Source organism: Poecilia formosa, unplaced genomic scaffold, assembly GCF_000485575.1.
Source record: "Poecilia formosa unplaced genomic scaffold, Poecilia_formosa-5.1.2 Scaffold274, whole genome shotgun sequence".
Taxonomy (NCBI): Eukaryota; Metazoa; Chordata; class Actinopteri; order Cyprinodontiformes; family Poeciliidae; genus Poecilia; species Poecilia formosa.
Genome location: NW_006800213.1, coordinates 281726 through 307423, shown reverse-complemented (window position 1 = coordinate 307423; position 25698 = coordinate 281726). Strand labels below are relative to the sequence as shown.

The following is a 25698-nucleotide window of genomic DNA, read 5'->3' as shown; positions in this document are numbered from 1 at the left end:
TCCATCCAAAATGATATTATAATATCAAAACTATTTTATGTTCGCTCAAGTAGTCTTTAAACTGAAGAGTTGAGCAAGTGTCGCAATTAAATCAAAACTCCACATATCTGCAAGGTGGCAAATGCTGTTTAACAGCATAATGAATACCAGTTCTTTTTTTTATTAGGTAAAAGATGTTCCTAAAAGTTATCGATTCCCACAGATGAAGTCTGAGCGAAGAAAGCATAAAGCAAAAATCAATCATCCAATATCTCTCTGTGCTGTACGCTAGCATAGCACTGGGTGAAGCAATCAAATGTGCAAATCCCATTATGAATTATTCACAACAGCCGTTATGGATACCATTAGGTAGCAGTTATCTTGATGTTTGATCAATGGGAGTTGATGGGTAAAATATGATGCAAAAGACAGAGCATTTGATGTATACCAGCAGAGCAGGCTCATGATAAGTGAGTCAACAACTATTTTTTTTTCACCTTCTGGTTCCAAACTAATGAGGGAAGAAGTTACCATGGTGATGGTAGACATGAGCCGCCGTTCCTTGCCAAGCTTTTAATGCAAGCACAAAGACACACAGGGGTTGTGATTCCATCTAAGCTGTGAAGAATACAAGTGAAGCCATTAAATTGGTTCTAATTTCCAAAGGAGTGGCAATACATAAAGACATGGGCAAATCTGACCTGCTCCTCTGTAATTATCTTTATAAATAGCATCAACCTTTTTATACCTCTTCTCTGCTTGCCAGTTTAATTCCACTTTTATTTGACACCGGCTGAACCTATAATTATTCTAACATTTTTTTTTCCATTTGATTAAAAGTCAACACTCATTACAGCAGGATTGCCAAAAATGCATTTTAACATTTTGAAGCTGAAACATTTTAGATCTTTTTTTTTTTTTTTTCTACATGCGATTACACAATTCAGGGCATCAAATCTTTTACATCTATAATTTCCACAAATTAGAACAAAAAGTGTTCAAATATCCTTGGAAATTAAGATGGTAAATTGTCACTGTTAAAATCAGCCATTAAAATGCAAAACGCCTTCTGTTTAATTCCCTCTGCTCTGCTGCGCCTGGCATTACAATTTTCCTATTGTCTCAATTATCACTATGAGTTTGCATATCAATAACAATGAATATTATTCTAAAGCCATTATATATTGGAATTGTTGGGCATCAATGCAAAGACCAATTAATGCATATTCTCGTCATGTTTTGGAGAGATGATGGCAGAATCGAGTTGTTTCAAGATAAGAGCAAACTTGCAACACCTTGCGTCATCTGGCAACACAAGGCAGCTGCTGTTTACTGTTGTTGATACAATACTCATGCAAGTCAGGAAGCATTTTCCTTAAAGAATTTCACCATGTGATATGTGCAAGACGCATCCCTTTTAACGCCTGTCGTGAGGATGTTGCCAGAGGAGTACATGCACATTTGCATGCACCTATCATCATGTCAAATGTGTGAGACTGTTGCTGTTAGATTGGTTATTTTTGACCAAAAACCACAAGAACAGGCAACAAAAGAATATAAAATACTTTGTGAAAATCTGTAACAACCAAGATTACAGAAGAGATTTTCAGCGAAGGAAAAACTGTTCTATTCAAGTAGAATATGTCATAGTTTTATTATGCAATACAATCATTTCACCGAATTTCAGTATGTTTAACTTTGATTTTATGTACTGCATATACACTCTGAAAAATGTGGCTTGCATTTGTGTTCATGGCCCCCTGAGGCAAAACTTTCTACTCTTCACTGTGGCTACAGCTGCAAGTGTCTAAATGCTAGAAACAAAAGATGCATCCAATTATTTGCTAAATAACTAGCTGTCAATGAGTTTGTCGTCCGTTTTTGAGTTTCTTTAGACTGGGTACGTTCACTAGTTTAGCCCACCTCATCTTGTCATTTCAAAATGTCTTCTTTCTAAAGGTCTTCTATTAACTCGCCTGGTATTAACCAGGCCTATGTGTGTAACAAAACTGATCCCAGGTTTCCAAAAGATATAGTAAATCACAGTAAACTCGTAATTCAACTGGGGAGTAATTTTTGGATCAAACTGGTTGAAACAGATGCTTCCCCTTGACCTTTCTAGTTCCTCAGGTATCTCTGCCATACATTAAAAGAGGTTTGATGATTTGAAACATTAAAGTGCGACAAAAAGGGAAGAAATATGTACGGCGTAAATATATTTTCAAAGCCTCGTATCTGGGTCAGCAGACCAGCTGCTGCAACACAGGAGACACATGGGAATTACGACAAAGAACAACTTCTCTTTCAATTTGGAACATCATAGGACAGCTTCACCTAAAACACAGCTGTTAGCTGCTGTACTTAGGTTTGGGACACTGTGTACAACATTTCAATAAAGGGAAAACATTTCACCAAGAGGTGCAGTTGTTTTAATCACCAGATCTCCCCTGTGGTTCCATAAGACAGGCGAACTCTGGCAGTCTCTCCTGTTTTCTCTTTACCTGGACGACGATCATGAAACAATCCTACGGTGGAACGAAGTAATTTTATCAGAGTAGCAGTGAAAAATGTGTAGATTTGCATACGTGACACTGATCAGTTCTTACAACTCTACATCTACAATGTAAATGAGCATATTTTTTTTTTTGTTTCATAACAGTATGTGGTGACTCATGCATAAAATATGCTTAGTAATTCAGATGATGCATGTTCTTTATTTTTAGACGGCTACAAAGCAAGCATTCCCAGCACTGGTGTGAAATAGATTTTAATAGGTACATTTAAACTGACTGACGATGTGGAAAGTTTATTTTTTGTTATTTTTTGTTAAAATTTTAATTTCAGAAAAGTTTTACACAGCCTCCTATTCTCCTGTTTTGCATATATTTATGCAAAACAGCTTTATTTTCCTCTAGCTTTAACAGCCCACATGCTTTGGAGTGCTAGCAGTTTTTCTTGTTGCTAATCAAGAAGAGTAAACATCTCTGCAAATTGAATTAAAGGCTTGATTTACCCTAATTAGTGGGCTGAAAATATCATTGGCATTTATGCTGCACTCCTCTCCTGTGTGTGTCTATGTTGTCATTTTCAGAGGTCAGAATTATATAAGTTAATTTACTTCTTCTGTCTTGAATTTACAAAAAGCCAAAACTACGCCCCAAAATTGTATCAAAGGTTTTTTTTGTTTGTTTGTTTTGTTTTTGTTTTTTGTTTTTTTGTTTTTTTGGAAAGCCTTATTAGCTTTGGCAAATGAAAAATGGTTGGGCAGGAGAAGATTGGAGGAGAGGGGAAGAAAAAGCTTCATGATTTCCAATCTGTTCGCAAAATCAAAATAGCTTGCAGATGTCCTCTTATGCTGACATCTTATTATCTGAAAAAAGAAGGAAAGTGTTTAATGTAAAGAGACTTGCTAAAGTTCAACCTCTTCAGATTACAACCCCACACTATAATTTCATTTTGTGATATGTTGTGTGAAAGACCAAGAAAACGAAGCACGTAATTGCATGGTGAAAGAAAAATAAGTGATGGTTAGCAACTCTTTTTTTGGTGTGACTTGACAGCTCCTTGAGTCTTGGAAGATGTGTCCACCGCTTTGAACATCTATAGAAATTGAAATGTTTGCCCATTCTTTGCAAATTAGCTCAAACTCAGTCAGTCTGGATGGAGAGTGTCTGTGAAGAGAAAATATTAAGTCCTGCTACAGAGATTCTCAACTGAACTTAGGTGTGCACAATGTCTTCCTGCATCACCTGGTATTTAGCTCCCTCTGCCTTCCCTCCAGCATAATGCTACCATCACCAGGTAAACAGCGAGCGGAACGTCTTGTGGTTCTCTTTTGACAAAGGCGTTTTTTATTCCATAGAGCCCAGCGCCTGCATTCTCAAAGGTTCTCTGAATAATCAGCCTAAAAATCCAAGGAGTCCCAGCTTAAGAGTTGTTCAGTCAGTCGTTGAGAGCAACTCTGAGCTAAGAGACGATTAAATTCCCATCTTAGTGAGGTGTGGTTGACCCTGTTGCTAGGTGTGATTCTGTCAACCATCTTCGCTGCTAAACCCTCTTGAAGATTTGAAAGATAATCCATGGAATTTGCATCGAAAATGTTTAAAACGTCTCAAGAGAATTTCTTTAGTAAAGTGTTTTCTTTTCGTGGTAAAAGGTTTTGATAGTAAAAGTTCTCTCAAAGCAAACTCAGAGCTCACACTTTACTCATTGCACCAATGTCGTTAAACAACATCCACACGGCAGTGATTTTTGAGTTAAATGATTATATTCCACCGATTTAGTGGGTGAACTTCTGTCAGGAAAAAGAAGCAACCTTTCAGCAAAAGTACCTACAACCCTGTAATCATTCTTTCACACAACAGGCACTCAACTGCAGGAAAACTGGCAGACAGTGTCTGTAGGTTAGGTCTCCAAGTCTCTCCTGAGCCTGATATTCAATCATTCAGCCCCCACTAATTATAGCCCAGAGTAATGATTGTTCCAAGTCTTCAGGGTTTTCTGATGCTCTTGCACAGGTGATACATTTCAGTCCATATCAAACCTGATCAGCTTAAGTTTACAAAGCTGGAATGGGATCTAAAAACATCAGAGAAAACAATAGAAGTGTTTTGTTTTAATGCGCAGTCTTAATGGTTTATGTTTTTGTACACTAAATAATAAATCATCAGTTTAAACATTTTGATAAATAATAAATTGTGTTTGTACATAAGACCACGATACTTGGTATGTTTGATTTTTTTTTTTTTATATTTAATTCTCTTTCAGAATATTGTCTCATGCTTATGTTTCATCCCCGACATGACACAGATCTGTTTTTTCTCTCTTTTTGTTATCACTTATTTAGCAGATGGAGATGTAAGCTTTGCTAATCCAAGTGTAGGTACTAATGAGGTGTTTTATTATTATTCACTACCAATCACATAACTTCTCTCTGAGGAGAACATGTCTGATCATGTATTGTTAAAGCGATATCACAGTTCAGTGCTGATCTCCACAGTGCATTTTACTGAAACAACCAGGCAAGTAAAAATAAGTTAAAAGGGAAATATTGAAAGCACTTGCTTTATTTTTTTTTTGAAAACGTAATATAATCATATATGTATTGCTTAAAAGTATTCTTTGCTGTCTGTAGATATGGTTTTTCATGTATCATTTTATAACCTTTTTCCTATATTTTTCTTTTTAATTATATTCATCTAGAGTAGGTGCAACAGCAGCACACAAACCCAGTGCTAGTCCAAAGTTTTAGGTACCTGCGATCAACATTTCTGAAACTGTGAAAAGCGAAGTTAATAAAATATGACGTGAATTCTGAAAAGCATAAAATTAGAGCTGACACATCTCTTTAATATTGCAGCCAATATACTCCTGCATGGTCAGTACCTCCAACTTTAGAGAGTAAAAATACTTTAAATGCAGTTTTTTTTTTTTTTTTTCCTCGAATATATCCTGAAGTATAACCTCAGATTTGATGAGATTGACAACTGCAATGAGGTTGGCAACCTTGACTCTCTGGGCCGTAAAAACCTTTCACCTTACCCTTATGCATCGAATCTCAATGCTTTATGAATATCTATCTGATTCTATTCTTCACCTTAGTGGTAAATTCAAAATTTTAATAATCTATTTGCACAATCAAGAGTAAAATTAGTTTCAGTTATTTTAATGAGCAGAAGCATGAGCAAACATTTTGTTATGCTGTGCTGCATGATTTTCAGCATGTTGAGAAACTGCAGCAAATCGTTTCGGACGGCGTCAGCCTGCTGTACGTTGCAGCGTTCAACTCATGCTCCATGTAGTGCAGTGAATTTGAACAATTTCACAGCAGACTCTTAACATTCCCAAGGTTTTTTTAGATTTATGATCCTATTTATGAAACAGGGAGCCATTTTAGCAGGTAATTATTGTACTGTGTCTGGTAGTTATCAACACAGCTGTAGTCAAGAGCCGTGCTTGAATATTTGCAATTATTAGCCCCCGTGATAAATTTCACTACCAAGAATTCATATTTTGCTAACCTTAATAGGCTGTGAATAGCTAGAGGAATGAGACTCTATCAGCAACTTATACATGGGAAATAAAGTATGCTCAAATGAGTTGCACTCAATATTATTTTCAAATTCATTCGCAGTCCCCACTTATAAGGTTTCCTTCATTTGTGGCCATGACTTCTAGACTCTGATCTGCTTCACCTCAATTTCACAGCCGACATTACTGTTGAAATGCCTTATCAGCTGTCTAAAAGCACTTTTATGTCTTCTTATACTTTTCTCCTCCTTTGTGGACATCAATTATTTTCATTTTCAGAATGCTACAAAGATGCTTTGACAAGCCCGAGATTGCTAAGAGAGTTGCTTTGACAAGCCAGAGATTGCTAAGGGTGCGTTTGAAGAATCTGAAATTTGCATCACCTCGTCTCTAACCTTGTGCCACAGGTACTGAAAGCTAATTAAGATCTGCAACATCAAGGGGCCACTCTGTTTTGGGGTTGCCAAATATCTGGACATCAGCACACCCTTTATTAAAATGATTTTATCTAACTTATCTTATTTTATCTGTGGCTACCCATTTCACATTCGCTCCTGTAAAATCCAGTTCATCTTCTATTCAAGGAAAGATAAAGAAATGCATTTTCTTCTATCAAAGATAGTAAAAAACATAATTAGATATCACTAAAGATCAGTAAAGCCACCAGCCAGCTGCAGAAATTTTAATATTAATAGATATGTAATTGTTTATTTGATAGATTGTTGCATAAAATAGAATTTTATGACAAAAAGCCCCACAATGGGGTCATCTGTTCTTATTCGTCATTTCAAACATGCATCTCCGGGGAAAAGAAAAGAACTTAGAACGAATACAATGTATGATCAAAGAGAGGTCTTGCAGAAGCTCCTCTTTTAAACCTTTCATTAAAATGCATCACAGATTAAAGGGGTCATATCCGACAACATTTATTCCAAGGTTAAGATATGAGAAGAGAGACATTTCATGAAATTGCTATCATTATTGAAGCTTTTGTCAGATCAAAGCAGGAACACAGGGTAAATCATATTTGGACCCAGTGAGCCTTTTGCATAGAAATCCTTTAATACTTTGGGTTGTACAAATCAAATAATTTGACTCATGATGGTTATAGAAATTAGAAGTTTAGATTAATTTCCTCAACAATTTCCAGTTTAATTTGTTTTGTTTGTATAAGAGGAAACAATCAAGTCTTAATTAAAATGTCCAAAGTAGAAATGTACCAAGAAATTGCTCACTGGTCAGACCCAGTCAATTTTCCACATCGTTGAGACTGACTGGTAACCAGATGGTCGAAGGCTCAAATATCTGACATTTTTCCAGTGTGTCAACACACCATATGAACTGCTACCAGATCATACTGACAAGAAGAATTAAATCTTCAAGAAAGAAAATCCACATTTTCTACATGTCGAGACATGTCTGTGGTTTATTCATGCTGGGAGAGAGCAAAACTTAAAGCAGATAACAGTAAGGCTCAAAAAATACTTCTTCATCCCTTTGAACTGTTGCACTCTGTCTGTCGTGGAAAATAACTGATTTGGTAGAATAAGGTTACGATCTATGTTCTTTTGAAGAAAACCCACAAAGACAGCGTCAAGTAAAGCTTTTTATGATTAGGAGTGAGCAATATGAAGTATTTTTTTTTCATAATACTGAAAAAAATTAGTTAAAAAGTAGTAAAATGTCACTGCAACAAACATGAATATAACTCTAAAACCACTATAATATACTTGCATACTCTATTATCAAACATTAATCTTTTCAGCACTCAAGATGCTGTACAGCAGTACACAATAATGGCATTCAACTTTATTTTCTGATATATTAGTAACAAATAACACCATAAGAAACAGTATTCTGCTCTTTGAGCAAATAGTAGCAAGTTTGGTATCTGTCCTAACCATATTGTCACTTTTAGGGGTCAAACATTATCAATCAGAGTTTATCTTCAACAAAATCAATCACAGTTTTTATTGCAATAATTGTTTTTCTCTGAGATAGTGATAACCAATGCAAAAATTAACCATTCCTACTTCAGCCAGATTAAATTCTTTTAGAGGAAATCCAACTCATTTTAAATTGCCAAAAAGTTTAAATTGTCGCACCTTCGTAACCGGGGTTATGAAATGGAGGAGAAATGGAGGATACTAATAGATTGACAACACAAATCTCACTTACCTGCAGTGTCTGTGAACCCCAGCCACAGTTTCAATGATGGAGCATTCTCCATCATTCAGGCAGAAGGCCCGGTCCTTATCCTCCACACACGACTTAAAGACCTCTGAACGAACACTTGGAGGTGTTGGGGCAAGAGCTGAAGGGACAGAGAATGAGAAGAAGGGTTAGAGTTGGAAAGAAACAGTGTTTCTTCCCTGACTTTCTTTTCCTTCCAAAATCCTAGCTAGCAGAGAAGCATATGTTTTCATTTTCTACATTTATTTGACAAATTGCTCTATAGCATTTCTTCTAGTGTACTAAAATGGCCACTCTACTCAGACTGGAGGAGGCATTTATTTGTTTCTGATTTATGAAACTGTGTGGGCTAAACATAGAAAGCTTGGGGATCTTTTTATTTGGGAGGAAACGATTAATATGAGTATTCTCAGCTTGACTGTTTCTGTGTGCCTGATTAGATAGAGAGGAAAATGGTGGCAATTTAAAACACTCTAAATTGTTTTACACAGTTTTTCCACAAATAACAGCACACCCATGTTTTATTCTTGGTTTGCTCCGTTTTAAAATGATGCAAAACGAAGTCCGGCCGGTGCTTCGACCTGCATGCTGCCGAGCAAAGAGGCAGGCCGGGGACAGTCCGGCTGATTTGTCGGTAATTTTCTGCTTCCAGGCTGACCCTAAACTGCTCCCTCATGAAGAGCATGGCTGCCATGAGCAAGCACTGCAATGCAGGGTTCTCCACCCAGTGAAATATGCACAGCTGTCAGCCAAGTTATCAGAGCAACATAAATATTCTGTGTGAGACTGCACACTAATGAGTGTGAATAAAAAAAACCCACACAGGGACACGCATGCATACCCCTCCACACACACACACACACACACACACACACACACACACACACGCGCACAGATGCACAGAAATGATCACTCTCAAGCACTTTTTGCACCACGTAACCAAGCATCGAAAATGGGATTGACTGGTATTATGCCCAATGCCATGCCACTTCAATTGGATTACACACAAATTCTCTGTTCATCCATTTACTTTGTGCACCCGGTCACACCTTTCTAAACACACTTTTATTCACAAGTCGTATTCCGGTAATTGTCTTTCATTTTGTGTGAATCTGCCACATATTTCATGCCTGATCGGCTTTGTATTGCTCTCTCGCTGGAAAATGACCTTTTTTTTTCTCTCTTTCTTTTTATTTCAGCTGAGACTTTTGTGACCAACTGTATGAGGAGACAGGGAGGGAAAACTGTAAAATCTGTTTGTTTTGTCTTGGAGTCCAGCTCAATCTATGTTTTGTTTATGGCTATTGATCTATAAATCTAGGGCTTCTTGATGTAAGACCTCAGAGATGATGAGAGATCAGAGGGAACACAGAAAGAGATATATGCTGCTCTCGGGGCCAACAGAAACACCGCACTGACAGAGTTAAAACTCTAAAGGATAAAATCATGCCTCCTGATACATTTTCTATGTACAAAATGTATTAATTATATTTATATGTAGATACTTGAGATTACAACCAGGTGGCCACTTTCCATCTCCAATCCCAAGTTGGAGCAAAAGCACATAATAAATACAGAAATAAAAACGATGAAATAACACCAAAGAATAAGAAATTCATAAAACAGCCTTAAAATCTATACATCTGTGCATATAATCAATGTTGACATTTTGGGCTTTCCAAGAGCCAGTTCTTAAGATGTTGTTTTAAATGAGATGAGAAGTGAAAGGTCCCTTATGTTACTCAGAATTGCATTCCAAGTGTGAGAAGAACGACAGGGAAAAGCAGAAGTTTTCCTATGTGGAATTGAACAGACGTCCCTACACCTGCCATCTTTCACTCACTGGTATTTTCATTAATGAACCATAGAGACGGAGCATCTTGATGTTTTACAATGTTGTCCCAACTTAGTTGTTCCTGTTATTGGGCTATAAGGCAATGATGACATGATTTAGGTTTTTTTATCCAACACCTTTAATGTGTGTTTATGAACTTATTTCAACTGGTTTCACAACTGTTTTGCTGGCCAATGAAAAAAACGTATCAGTATGTAATATGAAGAGTAGTCATGGCATCAAAGTGTAACTTGGCACCTAGAGTTAAATTATTTCTTTTCAAAATTGGGAATCAAAGAAATCTTTGAAGTGTTGCACCCTTTATAGTTTTTTTTATCTTGGATAAAAAAAACAAAACAGAATCACTTCCAACATTTGGAAGTGATTCTGTGATCAGTTTTGGATAAATTAATATTTAAATGAGATCTCTGGATCCAATCAAGCATTTTAAGATACAACATAAAAAGCTTATGGTACTACTGACTTATGGCTGACATTTCTAAAGTTTTTATGAAACAAGGAGGAAATTATATGAGCAATTAAGAACAAAAGGACAGAGAGAGAAGGTCCTACAAAGCTGAAGTGAACATGAATGTTGACTTTACAGAAGGCAAATGAAGTTGCATAAAAATACATATGAAAGCAGCTCTGAGAGGTATCATGTTTATGTGGCACATGTGTTTTTATTTAGAGGTCTTCAGTGTGTGGGGATAAGAAAAAAAAACAAAAAAAAAACGTTGCTTTCACTCACCAGATTGTACACTGTAATATTAATTCCACATATTCCCAGAGTGGGATGTTCAAAAGGTTAGCTATTCCAAGATGCTTCTTTATTAATAGAAAATAGAGCACAATGGTCCCAGTGGTGAGCACGTCCCTCGCAATAATTGTCATGGCCTTCAAAACTCCCTCGTATCCATCATTTAAAAAGCAGCAGTGACTGGTGGCGCATGAGGGGAACAACACAACAGATCTTCAGAGACAACCCTCTAAATGTTCAGTCAGAGCTGAAAGTTTAAAGCTTAATGTCTTCTGATGAAACTGGATTTGCACTTTATGGATGACCTTCGGTCTACTGACAGGGTAGCCAAGGTCACAAAGAGGATCATCTGGTCTAAATCCGCTCCAAAACGTTACAAACATGCTGCCCTCTCCAAATTGAACAGCAAAGCTGGAGCAAAGAGCCTACCCTGATCACTGATCACTGATCTCCGATGACGCAAGCACAGTCTCTATGGAGAGTGCCACAAGTACGGCAGCCATTCATGTGTCGCATGTTGTTGCCGGAGCAGGAAGTGGAGGCTTAGAACAAGGTCATGGAGGCGCTGATAACACGATACTCTAGGAATCCATGATGATATACGATAAGTCCATCTTATTTTTTTTGCTGCAAGTGAAGGAACTCAAACCGCAGCAGCAGATTTTACATTCTCCCTTCATACAAATATATAGATGTCAGTTTTTTCCTAGGAACAAACAGGTGACATCAATGCTCACATTATAAGAAATATAACAAGTAAAAACCTGGTAAAGCAGAGGTGTAATAAATCTGATGTTTGTTTTTTTTAATACTTTTATTGAATGAAAGAAGCTCATTTCTTATGTTTGCTCTAATGTACATGTCAGACTCAAAACCTGGGGGGCAAACCCAGGCCACCATAGCTTTTTATGTGGCCCTGTAGACTGTAAAGGGTTACATAAATAGAGCCTTCGAGGTAAACAGCTGCGTGCTTCCATATGATTGTATACAGGTGGATTTTACCTGTATACTGCCAAAATAATTAAATGTGAAAAGATGTTCAATATGATTTAAATGTAAATGGTTAGCACAGTTTCTTCCCAACTAAGAGCTTCAGGCTTTCAAATTTCAGCTAGGTTTTTTTTTTGTGTGTGTGTGTGTGTGTGAAGCTAGCTTGCTCTCCCCATTTGTGTGTGGGTTTTCCCAGGATACCGTGGTTACTCCGGTTTCCTCCCACAGTCCCAAAAAACATCTATGTTAGGTTAATTGAAGCCTCTAAATTGTGAGTGTGTACGCGCGCGTGTGTGAATGGATGTGCGTCTCGTGTGTCTAAATGTCGGCCTTGTGATGGATTGTTGACCTCTCTAGGGTGTAGCCTGTCTGTAGGCTGCCGGAGACGGCTGCCACCGCCCCAAATCTTGCAAATATGAATAAAATATTTTGGATATAAAACCTTGTAGGAATGGAAAATATGATTTTACAATTTAGTTAGTTGCAAGATACTGTTCTTTCAGACAATAAGCTTTTATGTGGCATTTCTACCGGATTATTACAATTCCAACTTTGCAAAGTACTTTCTACTTCCCTTGTTTTTCCTGCAGTGTGCTGTGAAACTAAAAATAATTTGCACATTGGGACCCCCATATATGCTGTTAATGATTCAACCACCTTGGAAGAAAAAAAAAATCTATCTTCAGCCGTCTTCCTGTAACACCTTACAAAACTTCATCTTTTCTTTTTGATGTAGTTTACAAAACCGCTGCAAAATTTTTATTCACTTCCAACATCCAGTAGAAGTGAATCAACACCGAACATGCACCCTGCTAATTCCTGCAAAACATAAGAAAACTCTTCCAGCTGAAATCCTCCAATAAAAACAGTCTGCTGTTGCTTGTCAAGGTCTGCAAACAGACAGCGGGGACTGAATAACTTTTAAAAAATCTGCAAAAAACCTGCCAACACCTTCAAGGATTACCTCCCCTCTTTTAGCACTGTTGGCTGCGTCCACTCCAGTCATCTTTAGATACGTTTGTCCTTGAGCAATACCAGCTGTCAATGTATTATGGGTTTCCATTTCATCACCGTGACAGCAAAGAAATGATGCAAAAAAAAATAATAAAAAAATCTGCTGTATAACAAGTGCTGCTCCGGCACATTTGAATGAGCACCTGTCAAACAGGAGCCATGTCAGAATGATTCTTTAAACTTCCACCATTAGAAAAAGGGCAATTACTGTACATATTGTGCAGCAATTACATAATTAAAAAAATAATAATAAGTTTTTCATTTTACATGTTTGGAGCTGTAATTTCCTGATGATTCTAGAAAGAAAACCTTCTCCATCTGGTTTCCTATGGAAAACCAGCACTGATACCAAGCTCTTGAAAGCAGGCTTTTCGTCTTTGGTACTGTTAGGATGGGTCTTCAAGCTGACTTATTACAACAAACTTGCACCTTGCTTTTAAATTATTTATACCTCACTTTTACTAGCCATTATTTCCACAATAAAGCCCTCACAATACCAGCCTCAAGCAAACTGTATGAGCCAGAATGTGTGGAAAAGGTGGTGAAAATGTGCAAATAAATGGCAGCTGCAGTGGGAAAGTGATTCATCCCCAACTCTTTGAAATCATTTTCACGTCTTTCACTTTCCCCGAAGCACAAAGGCAATCCAGATTGCCGATTCCCTCTGTACTTTTGGAGAAATCTACAAGCAGGGGATCGCAGATTCAAAGGATACTTGTGGTTCCTTATCAGGGCATTATTTGCTTTGAATTACTACTTACAGTATCTTAATACAATTTTGCTAGCTTTTCTTTTATACCAAATCTCTTAATTATATGTTAATTCATCAAGCAACAGAGTAAGAGTCCTGCATTCCTTTGATGTGCACCTGTACAGCCAATCAAACTGCTCTATTTCTTTATTTTTTCTGTTTCTGCAGTCACATGCAGCGCTGCACTTTGCAGCATGTGTCAAAAGTATGCCCATATATTTTCTCATGAAAAATTCAAGTTGGAAGGTTTGGATTGTTAAGCATCACTTCTCTTTGGCCCTTCAGCCCTTTTTAGCTGCTCTGCTATAAAAAAAAAAAAAAAAAACCTTGGGTTTGATTTTTGGCAGCTCTTTTATGTCAGATAAGCAGGTGTCAAGAAAAGCTTTTGCAAGCGCAGAATCATTTCCAAGGTGAAACCTCACACCTCAAAGATCTGGAAGAAGCCATTCACTTTTATCACCTCTCTATTAGAAAACCAAACTGCTCTCTATGTCAGAGAACCTTGGATTGCATCATTTACAAACTGTTAAAGGAAACAGTGGGTTGGCTAAAGCTTTTTGTCCTGTGTGTGGTCCCAGTGGGATCAAACTGGCTGTGTGTGATTTTACAAATCTTTGGAGATGTGTGTAGTTTTGAGAACTGACCGTCTAATGGGACATCCCATCCCATAATATACCCTACTTTTTTTTTTTTTTTCCAAGTTTCCACTCATATTTTGAGAATGTATCTTTCGTAATGAGCTCCAAGTCTTTGGTTGGATCGCCTCCATCCAATCACCCTGATATTTAGGGTGACCTTGTTAGCATGTGGGGGTCCCAATGTGTTAATTATTTTTAGCTTCACAACACGCAAACAGGGAGAGTGGAAAGAAGATTTTAGGAGTCAATTACAAATTACATAACCGCTTTCTCCTATTGATGTGTTCTTGATCATCCAACAGATAACAGAATATATCTTTTCATACCGCAGTTAAAGTACCACTGGTGATAAATTGACAACATTTAAAGGTGATCTAGTTAAATGTCTGTATCAGAGATTTACAACCTAAATAAAAAGCTAAGTAACGTTTATGTAACACTTCTGACATTAATGACTGGAAGTCACAATTGACTTAAATCAAATAGGCCCAATATTGTTGCTGTTTTTTTGTTGTTGGTGTTGTTGTTAGGTGGGACTGAAGGGAGTTTGTTTTTATGAAGGAAGAAAATCAAATTACAAATATCCAGCCCTGCTGTACTAATGCTTGAAAGTGTCAACGAAGAACCATTGGGATAGACTATCTATAGCTTAAAGTGTGCACACAGTATGTACAACCACACAGCTGGACATTGTAGTGATGAGTCTGCAACAAGATATTCTAATAGTTTGAAATGTCTGATACCAGCCATTTACCAGTACAATGGTTGGTTATCAAGGAGACAAAGCACAGGCTGGTGCAGCAATTTTCTTCACCAAATAGACCAAGGTATTTTTCGAGGCAATTTCCTCTACTGACTGGGTTCTGAGAAAAGTCACAAATGCTGCTATGCATGGCATTTATTCTTCAACATCTGAATAAAGAGTATCAATATTGTTTAGAAAAGAGAAGCACCATATATGAAATGCTAATGAATAACAACTTCTTTTTTTTAATTAACTACCTTGGAAAAGCATAAACACAAAATCCTTGATGAGAGACTGCCACTTTCTTGACTGACTTTTGAAAATTTGTTTGCTTCCTTTAAGCTACTAATTTCTCAAGTGGCACCTGCTCAGAAAACCAAGACAGGTGAACAAAAGAAGACCCGTAATGACAGGCAAGCTGAAAAGAAAGACGTAGACCGAGCCCAAAATAAAAGCAGCAAACATCGGCGTGGTTTTTTTTTTCGGAGGTGGAGGGAGCTGGGTGTCCTGAAAGGATTCAAAACCAATCTAGAGTTAGCCACATTTCTGCTCTAGAAGGAAGGGGCTGTAGTGCAGCACAGAGAAAGGAGGAGGGACTTGTTCGATGTGATTGTTCAAACTTTCAGGCCAAGTCTACGGTTTCTCAAAACTCCATGCTGCAGCTTTAATGTGCTTTATCAGTAAATTTCATAAAGCACCCGAGCCAGCTTTTTGTCTTCCGTATTAATACATTTTAACTTGACATTTATGGGCTGTAATGGTTTTAGATACAATAAGGGGTGAGTGCTCCTGTTGTAATTATTTTCTCCTGCAGTGGAACACATAATCATACTTATACCATCTACATTCAAATGAACTCTCTTAATTTACAGTAATATGAATTTGTAAGATCCGTTTCATGACAGAGTTTATGTAATCCAACCTCCTGGGTTCCCACATTCAGCAGAATCTATACACAAATGCTCATTTACATACAATTAAGTGAAAATGAAAACGTGTCAGCACAACTGCACATTGTAGCCAGAGTATTCTTGCCATAGACAACATAGGAGACAATCCCATTTACAACTGTAGCAGTTTTCCTTCTATGGCTTCCTTCTAATGTGCTCATTAGTGTTCTTGTGCTGAGCCTCATCCCTCCAGAGACGCTGGTTGGGAGAGAACCGGCTGTGTTTACTGCAGCTCACATCAAAGAGCGCCTCAATACGTACGGGGAAAATCCTGAGAGAGCCTGCTGATTGGTTACCCATCATGCACTGCTGCTTTTTGGACAGAACCATTTTCTGAGAAATACAAAATGCAGTGAGTATGGAGAATAAACAGGCTCTGGTGATACCGTCTTTCACAAGGATTTGAAAATGACTGGTATTTGTTGTTTCTGTCTCTCTTTTTTTTGTCCTTTCGTCTCTGAAGCAGAACTAGCAGAACTTCACCCTCTGTAGTAGGATCAAAAAAATTGCAATCATGTTTTAAATTCTGACAAAAACAAATGCCTACATCCATTTCTCATTACCTGTTACATGGAAAGAGTACAAACCAAAACAATGCACTGTATTATTCATCACGCCAAATCCTGCAGCTTCAGAGAAGCAGAGAGGACTCCTATCTTCAAGACTTCTATAATAAATGGTAACTCTATGGTATAAAGACAGCTGCCACTAACTGCACTTAAAGTCTTAAAAATAAATCAGATTTTTAACTCCTAATATGAGACACAGTTCTCAGAGAATCGTTTACACAGTTAAAGGGTTTCAGCTCAGCGTAATACTTTCCATTTATCAGGTTCTGGCATCACATGAGGAAAAAAAGGTCATGATTTTAATTAAACGCACCGTTTCCTGACATTAACTCTGAAAATGTTAATACAATCCCAAAGGCTTCTCTTGTACGTGTTTTTGTTGTTGGCTTCATAAAAGAAACGCATTCATTACTTTCTCAGTTTGAAGGGGCTTCTGTTTTGGTTTTCAATGAAAATGAGGAGAACCTCTGATGATGTATGGAAGATCATAAAAGGAAAACCTGCATGACTGAGTGGGCACTGCGCTTGGAGATGGAGGCTGAACACAAGAGCCATTAGCTGAGCATAGCTTAGAGATATGCCCTATGAAGCAACCACACCGCTGCTTCTTCCTGTAACTGCCCAGCCTCTTGGATACCAGGATGGATTGTTTACAGCTGATGGAGCAGACGAAGAATGTCCACTCAAGGAAAAGTGTTAAAGTCAAGTGCTTCAGTTTTGGTTTTCATTTGTGTTTGTTTACATTATTTCCTTGCTAATTTTAGTTTTACAGATCACTGTTCAGTTTTTGCTTAAGCTTGCTCAATAAATGAAAATAAAGAATAAACTTTTAGGGGCTTCAAGGAAAGGATCAGACAAAAAGAAATGTGGAAGAGGACAGTTGGGGTAAATACTGGCAAGATTGAGTACTGGATGTAAAATAGGTAAATCTAACAAAAGAGCAAGAGTTAAGCCAAAATTCTTACATTTAATTCCTTTTTTATTGAACAAATAAAAAAAAATGTTCATAACAGATTGCACTTAACACTACCTTGACACACTATGCAAAATTTAATAAATAACCAAAATAAACCAGAGCAGAAAACTAACCACTGAAGTGACTGAAAATCCTTCAACTCATGAACCACAAGTTATTCTGGAAAAACAGAACAACTGTTTTTCCAGTTATTCTGGAAAAATACCAAAAGCAAAGCAAATACTTTGCTTTTGGTATTACGTACCTCATCAGTGTATTCTGTTTAGTTCCAGTCATAAACAAAATGGTTCAATGTGTTCAATTCAAACTTCCAAGATAAAACTCAATATTTGTGTTTGTGTAAGGAAAACATATATAACTTTATGGTTTTATTGACAGCATAGCTATTTATGAAAACTAAAATGAAAAGTCAGCGACAGTGAATGAATTATATTGATATTCAAAATCATGCAGTTCAATATCTGTTACCTTAGGTTGTGAACACTGTTGTGCATCACAAGTCCCATCTTATGTGTCTCGCATTATCGCCGAGACAGACAGTCCCGGGAGACCCTCTGTCCCTGACATGACACAAACAAATAGTGTCTGACCAGGTTAAAGGTGGCAGACGCTGCTGGTAAGCAGGGTTGAGGAACACATGGCCTTGGCCGCCATGACAGCTTGATGACAGGCATTTAGAGGGACATTCGTCACAGGTTGTCCTTCACCGTTGGCCAACTTGTGGCGGCCCTGGGGTCTCCAATCTGGGCCTTGTTCGAAAAGTCTGCATTTATTCCCCCTATGTTCATCATTAAAAATTGTAGGAATCATTGTTAAAGAAGAAAATTCACATCTTTTCTTCGTCAACAGATTGTATTCAAAAGCCGAGTTTTTTCTTTTAATTCTCGGCCATTAAACTACTTCAGTGAAGTAATTATTTAACGGCGTCACTTTTAGATAACTTGAACAGTATTTCATAGTTTTCACATTATTACACCCAAAGCAGAGAGGTTAATAAGGTAGACCCCTGTAGACATCACACATACAATGAACCTGAAGGGAGCCAGTCAACTCCCTAATGAACAGTGTTAATTATCTACATTATCTCCTGACCCTGGTTCAGGTGACTCTTGATTAAAGTATGAATGATGACTGTACATATAACAAGTCAGCCCCTGCGGTCCTAAGCCCCTCCCTGCTGCCACAAAGCAAACAGTGCAAGCAGATTGTGAAATTTCACTCCACAATCCGTGAAACAGCACAGTGGAGAGACTGCACCGAGAGTCCAAATTCCCTGTTCTGAGCTGGACCAGAAGGCTCAGCCTGTTTGTTGTCAGATGTGCACGACAGCTCTGTTGGAGCAGCGTCTCCACTGTCAAGTACGGCCTGAATGTACAATAGCATAGGGTGTGTAAACATCAGGGGAGCTAAGGATGTATGGGAGAGTGTTTTTGAGCAAGTCACATACTAGAAGACGGATGGTTTATCCCCAAAAAGTTTGGGTTTGAGCCGAACTATGTGCATTATTAAACAGAATAACTAAGCAAGTTCTCAGATTTCTTCACACAGCCAAAAAGAGAATGACTTTTAACATTTTTAGGTTCAATATAATCCTTTAATTTCACCACATTACTTTCTAACTTACAGCTAGATTTACTTCCTCACTTGACTGAATCCAATCATCTGAGAGTTAAAAATTAGGGTGATGTCCACCTGAATATTCACCATTTAGAAGGGTAAGATGTTGTTTATGAATGTAAAAAATATAAACATAAAAGAATAAGACACTGTTTGTAAAAACTGATATATTTACATTGTTGTGTTATCTTTCTAAATGATTTATAGTAGGTTCATACAGTTTTGGTGTTCTGCTCTTCCGCACTGGGAGACTCCAAAAAAATTATTAGGCAATTAATAATTTGGGCTGACAGTTCTGGTAAAACCAGCAGGTGGTTGTTTCACAGACATCCCACTCATAGCTTGCTTACTGTTGTTGTAGTCTAGTATAGTGACCTTAATATGAATGACTGATGGAATTTCAATAGTTATTTGAAATAGACTCAAAAAGATGTAAAAAAGGAACATCTTTGCGTCTTCTGCAAAGATGTAGAAAACTACCGTGTTTCCCTGAAAGTAAGACAGTGTCTTACTTTCTTTTTATCCCCAAAAGCCCCACTATGTCTTACTTTCGGGGTATGTCTTATATTGGAAAAAAAATTGTCGAATTTTTTGTTTTTACCATAAAATTAACGGCAGTGACAAGTGCAGGGGACGACGCGGTGACGTATGGAGAGGGGGATGGTGCGCAGCTAGATGAGAGGTGTTTCCCCGAAAAGTAAGACATATGTCTTACTTTTCGGGGTACGGCTTATATTAGCCGACCCCCCTGAAACCCCGATACGTCCTACAATCGGGGGTGTCTTACTATTTTAGGTTTACTCCAGTACGTTTGCTGCCACCCCATTAAAAGGCCTTCAAACATTATTTAATAAATACTTTACATAAATCCGATAAACAGATGGTCAGACTGGGTGAATTCCTGGTTATATTTAGCGCTTTTAAACATTTTTGAGGATTACTCTTCCCTCACACTGTAGTCAACTATAGAAATGTGAATCATAGCAGTGACTCAGACTCTGTTTTTAGTCTGCAGAGTCTCCTGTAGCAGTTTATGAATGTAATCTGCCAAATGTTATTGACTTCCCTTGTAAGGCCAGGATTAGTAATGATGTTCAGAAGAATGTTCAAAGACAGACCAATATTATTAGACACAATTTCTCCTGTGCTAATTTGTCTTCACAGCCCACACACTGTAATATGGAACTAGACAGATCATTTATCCTGATTCATTGATTGTAATTTGTGGTGTAATTAACATCATGTACCACCAGGAGGGAGGGAATGATGTTACTACCTATAGTCTCATGAAATGAAACAAACATGTCATTTAGTTTCTTGTTTCTAGTGCCCAAACTGCAGCGTTCCTGTTGTACACTGTATTACATGTTTCTATGTTTCAAAGTGGATTTGCATGTTTATTTAGTGGGTTTATTTCAGGAAAGCGAGAGCTACTGCCATGCGTCACATTAGTTAAGCTGCTAAGGTATAGTGTAGCTGTCAGAACAGCTATGAACATACAGTCGTTCTCTCTGGGGGAAACACATAAAAGCTATCAAGAAGGGGATGAGTGTCTCCCTAAATCCAACTGTAAAGTGATGCACTTTATTCTCTTTATCTCTTCTTACAGAGCAAATAAGAGAATAAGCTGCAGAAAGATAAATCCGGATAAAACAAATGTATATTTAATCAAGATGGGCGCTTTAGGACTTTTGCAAAAGCAAATATATTAAATTTAAATTTTGATTCAGAGACATGACGAGAAGGAGATGACAGCGGAATTAAAACAATCTTGGGTTTTGTTGAAATATACATACCTGTGGTGCTGCTTGAGGATGTTGTGAATTATTTATCAGTATTTGCAAAAGAGTCATCATGAGTTTGGGGTGTGAAACAAATGAAAAGCATAATGCTCACAGAAACATGCTAGAACACATAAAAGCATTGTGGATAGGGGGTATGACTTATCTTATGAATTATACAGTAAAGCGAAGACATGGTGTTTATACAGAAATATGCCCCCACCTGTTTTAGCAGTGACTAGATACCCCAAAAACCTCTGGACAGAAATCCCAGAATGGTATGACTTCAGAAGGAAATGTACTCAAATGTTGATGTTAGAGCTATTTTGATAAACACAAACTTTAACATTATTTTTCAAAGAAATTCTGCATCCATGTCAGCTGCAGAACTTACATAGAGGAGGACATAAACGTAGAAGAGCTGTGTAGCGTTAGGGAGTTAAAAGGATGAAGGCTTATATGAGCAAATGCACGTCTTGTCATTTAACTAACATTTCCACATGGCACACAGTTTTTGCAGGTATAGTAAGACTTTAACTTTGCTCCAAGTAAACACTTGCTTTTTAACACAAATAGCAACTTAACCAAATAAATAACAACAGCTTAATGCATCTGGACATCTAAAGGATATTTGTGTGGTTTTTTTTATATTTTTATTTTTTTCAAACTGTGATGAAGGCGGCGCCATAAGTTGGGACGTAGTCTTGTAGTAAAGTCTGTGCCGACATGCAAGCACTGAAGTGAAGAGGTGCACATGCAGAAAAGAAGGCTGCATGGTACTGAAGATACTCCCACATGGGCCGAGACCATCTCCTAGAAATTTGTTAACCCGCCTTCTGTTCGAAGACACTGTCGTGAAAAACGGAGCGATACCAAAACATTACCCAACATCTTTTTTCCAACAATCCAGTTTCCATTTGGAGATCCAAACTGATCAAAGACAGAGTCTGTGGTAAATCCCCCCAAATAAATAGATCAACAGAACCAATGGATGAGCACAAACCAAAAAACTTAAGTTTAACTCCAAGCACTAATAAGACAAGAATGGGTCACCATCTGCTGCTGTTTGGCTGAGAGTCTGATATCCAGCATGCCAGGACAAGTTGAAGAAATTATGTATTGACAATCTGCATACATTAAGTGCATTTGGTAGTACGCTTTCAAATTTCTGGAATGTTTTAGGTGCTCATCAAAATATTTATTTTCATGAGAATCACATTTTTAATACGCCACACAATTTGCAGCGCAACTTATCAACAGTGCCAACATATAATGAATCAAACATGGCACGTTTGGCTTGGCTATTAATGTGCAGCTAACTGTTACCAGACCACTGATAGCACACTCTGTCCCGCCTTGGCGGTGCCTGACTCCATCTGCCCTTTTATAAAAAGGCTATATTTAAAAAGATGGCATAAAAAATTCATCCTGAGGGTTCCTGAGGAATGTGCTGCGCCAGCATAAACTGGCAGAATGACGGAGAGCTGCAGTCAGAAAGGGAACCTAATTGTGTCTTCATTTGCTTACTGTAACGTCTTTCCTGACATGATGACTGAAGCTGGGGAGTTTTTGTGAGTGAGTTGCAAAGTCATGTTGGTGTTGAGATATTTTTCAAAGATGAAAACAAAAAAACTATTGATGATAATTCCCTTTGATTTCTAAAATATTTAATAAAACTCAGTTGGATGTAAAAGTATCTAATAGCACTGGCATTAGAAAAAAATAAGAAAATAAGTTTTAAGCATACTTTCTCTTCTAGAATAATTTAAAAAGATGCAAGCAATTTATCTCCCCATGAGGTTGACTGCAGAAGAGCAGCTGGCGAAAAAAATCTGATAAAGCTACCCAAACTGAACTGAAAATAATCATATTTTTTAAAACCACAGCAGTCATTTATTTTCCCCCAGTTCTCCCTGCCACTCAACCACCCAACAGGAAATCCAAAGTGCAGGATGCCTTGCCGTCTCTACAGGAAAAATAGAGTCAGAGGGGACGGGGGAGGAGTTGGAAAGATTCACCTACGTGGACCGGAGAGTGGCTTCCTGTCAGTGTAGCTGATTAAAATTCCTGGGCTGCGAATGCAGGGCGTGATGTACGACGAGCAGGTGGCGTGGGTTTAATATGCATGAGCAGACAGCTACTGCATCTGCAGATTGGCAGTCACTGTGCTTGCCTGTCCACTCTCCTGGCAGCTCACCGGGCATATGGAACTACTGAGGGCATACATGAGCACAGTAGAGGGGATGGTCTTTGCACCTGGTGACTGAAGTTTTCTTTTTCTTGACTTCTGAGATCAGTGGAATGACTACTGGTACCTTTTGTGGGCTTTGGTTTGTTCAAAGTAGCCGAGATGAAGGAAGAGGAGGGCATTTCCCCCATATATTTTATTGATTTTTTTCTTTTTATAAGTTGCAGGAAACATCAAAAGATCAAGGATTAGAAGAGAGAGCAAAACTTGAGTGAGATGTGATTGGGGATTTAGGGTTACTTGAAGGAGAGAAGTGATTTGTTTTTACCCTCTTTATGTGATGCTTCAGCTAAACACAGCTTGATCTCAAGTTTTAAAGTGTAGCATCTAGCGCTAAATGATACTTGGTAAATATGCAATTTCAACTTAACGGGGGGATTTCCAGTTTTGAAACTGCTTGCAATTAACCTCAATTAATGTTTTCACAATGTTCCAACCACTTTCTGAGAGTTTTACCACCTCAGTCACTAAAAGCTTTATCAGGTATAAGCATCATGGGCTGGGAAACTCCATCCAACTGCACAAATGAATTATTGCTGTGTACAGCACGAACGCACAGTACTTTAAAAACATCAGCTCATCACACATTGCATCCAAGTCGACCTTTGCAAATGCAATTTACCACATTGATATTGAAGTGACAACTGTAATTCAATATATTATGCAGCTCTAATGGAAACATAACAATGCCCTCATTAAGAAGATAAATTCAGAAACATTGATAGTGCAAGCTAGATATATAGTTTCGTGCCATCTCTACAATGTGACAAATTCCTGCTGCTCTGAGAGAATATCTGGTCTTAGCCATGAAAGGTTTACTGTTTTTGGTAATTAGTTTTCCGCCTCACTGTCTTCTGACACCCGCTTGCAGGCTAACAGAGCACTCGACAATCCGCATCTGTCCTTTAATCTATTTTCAATACATCAATAGCCGATGGAGTACTTTTGTAGACAGTGTGAGAGAAATCGACATCAGACAACCCCATCTCCTCATATTTGATTGCTTTTCGTTGTACCAGAAAAGACTTACACTCTCAGGCCACTTTAATAGGTATACCCATCTCATTCCTTTTGAACAAACAGCAAATTTGCAGTGTTGGGATTTTTTATTTTCTTTTTATTTTCTTATTATTCATCATTTAGTTTTTGTATATATATATTTTTTTTATATTTTAATGTAATTGTTTTCTAATGTTCATGGTATCTGAGAAACATTGCAGTTTTATCTGTGAAAACTGATATAGAAATAAAAAAAAAATACTGTCATACAACTCAATGCTTTTAGGCATTGAGTTGTATGAAAGCTTGCCGACGTTCAAACTGAGCAACGGAAAGGTGAAACAAGGCAATCTGAGTGACTTTCAACGTATCATGATTGTTGCTGCCAGACAGGCTGGTGTTAGTTTTTCAGAAACTGATGATTTGCTGGGATTTTCACACAGAACCATCTCCCGGTTTGACAGATTGGTCAAAAAAATAAGAAATATCCAGTGAGCGACAATTGTGTGAGCATAAATGTCTTGTTGATGTGAAACGTCAAAAGAAAATGGGAAGTCTGGTTCAAGTCAATAGAAAGGCAACAGTAGCTCAAATAACCACTTGTTACAGTCAATGTATGTGGAATACTGTCTCTAAATGCAGAGCATAAAACTGAACCCTGAAGCAGAAAGCAGCAAACAGCCACACTGTGTCACTCCTGTCACCTAACAACAAGAAGCTGGGGCTAACATTCACACACTATAATTTGTTTTTGTTCAAATTTAATAAAAAAAAAAAAAAAAATCAGAATATTTGGGATATTCTGGGATTAGCAAAATGCACCTTATAAATTGTCAGGTGCGATTCCAATATCACGTTGCATGTAAAAAAAAAAAAACGAGGTAAAAAACTGGTATATTTTACGGTGATAATCCAGAGTTTATGAATATTGTTGCACAGCTCAGCCATCAAACTGCAGGAATGTCTTCTCTCAGTGCTGGAAAACTCTCACGAACTTTATCTGCACCCTATTTGAGTGATGTGTATTGTCAAAGCCTGACATGATTCACAGTGGTTACTGCACAATGTAAGGCAGCAACACAGTCAAATAAATATATGTGTATTTGTATCCACTCTGATAATTGGGCTCATTTTGAAATGCCAATAGACATCTCAAACACTACAAGTCCACACATTTCTCTAATAATTTTTGTCTAAACTCACAAAACAGAACACTATTATTGGGGGAGGGGGAATTAACAGAAACACTGTATTGCTTTGAGGGTTGACAGTTTGAGGTAAAAACTGCTGTTTGAAAATCACTTGTATTTTTGCACAAAGGAAAATAGTAACAGCCATTGAAAGTTTTCACAACCTGTATTTTCCACCTATCCGTCGCCGCTCAATACTAATTGGTCCAGATCAGAAAGTGTTAGCGGAGCTACAAACTGTTTCTTCAAAATGATTAAGTATGGGATTCTAAGAAAGGCATAGATGGAATGTTGTTTATGGAAAGCCAAATATCTACACATGACTTTAAAGCGCAATGCAGACTGACAAGAATGTGGTGAGAGGATAAACGGAAGGCAACGCTGGTCTTGATTATAACTTGTGTTCATCAGGTTGACACATGGCTTAGAAGCAG

At 37.7% G+C, this 25698-nt stretch overlaps 1 protein-coding gene across 2 annotated transcripts in view; it reads right to left on the bottom strand.

The window, feature by feature from the left end:
• LOC103151205 (pro-neuregulin-3, membrane-bound isoform-like) overlaps nt 1–25698 on the bottom strand; it is a 230215-nt gene that overhangs the window by 111768 nt on the left and 92749 nt on the right. For both annotated transcript variants that reach the window (XM_016681250.1, XM_007571129.2), the window contains exon 2: nt 8188–8323. In XM_016681250.1, coding sequence (XP_016536736.1) covers nt 8188–8323 — 136 coding nt within the window. The remainder of the gene's footprint in view (nt 1–8187; nt 8324–25698) is intronic.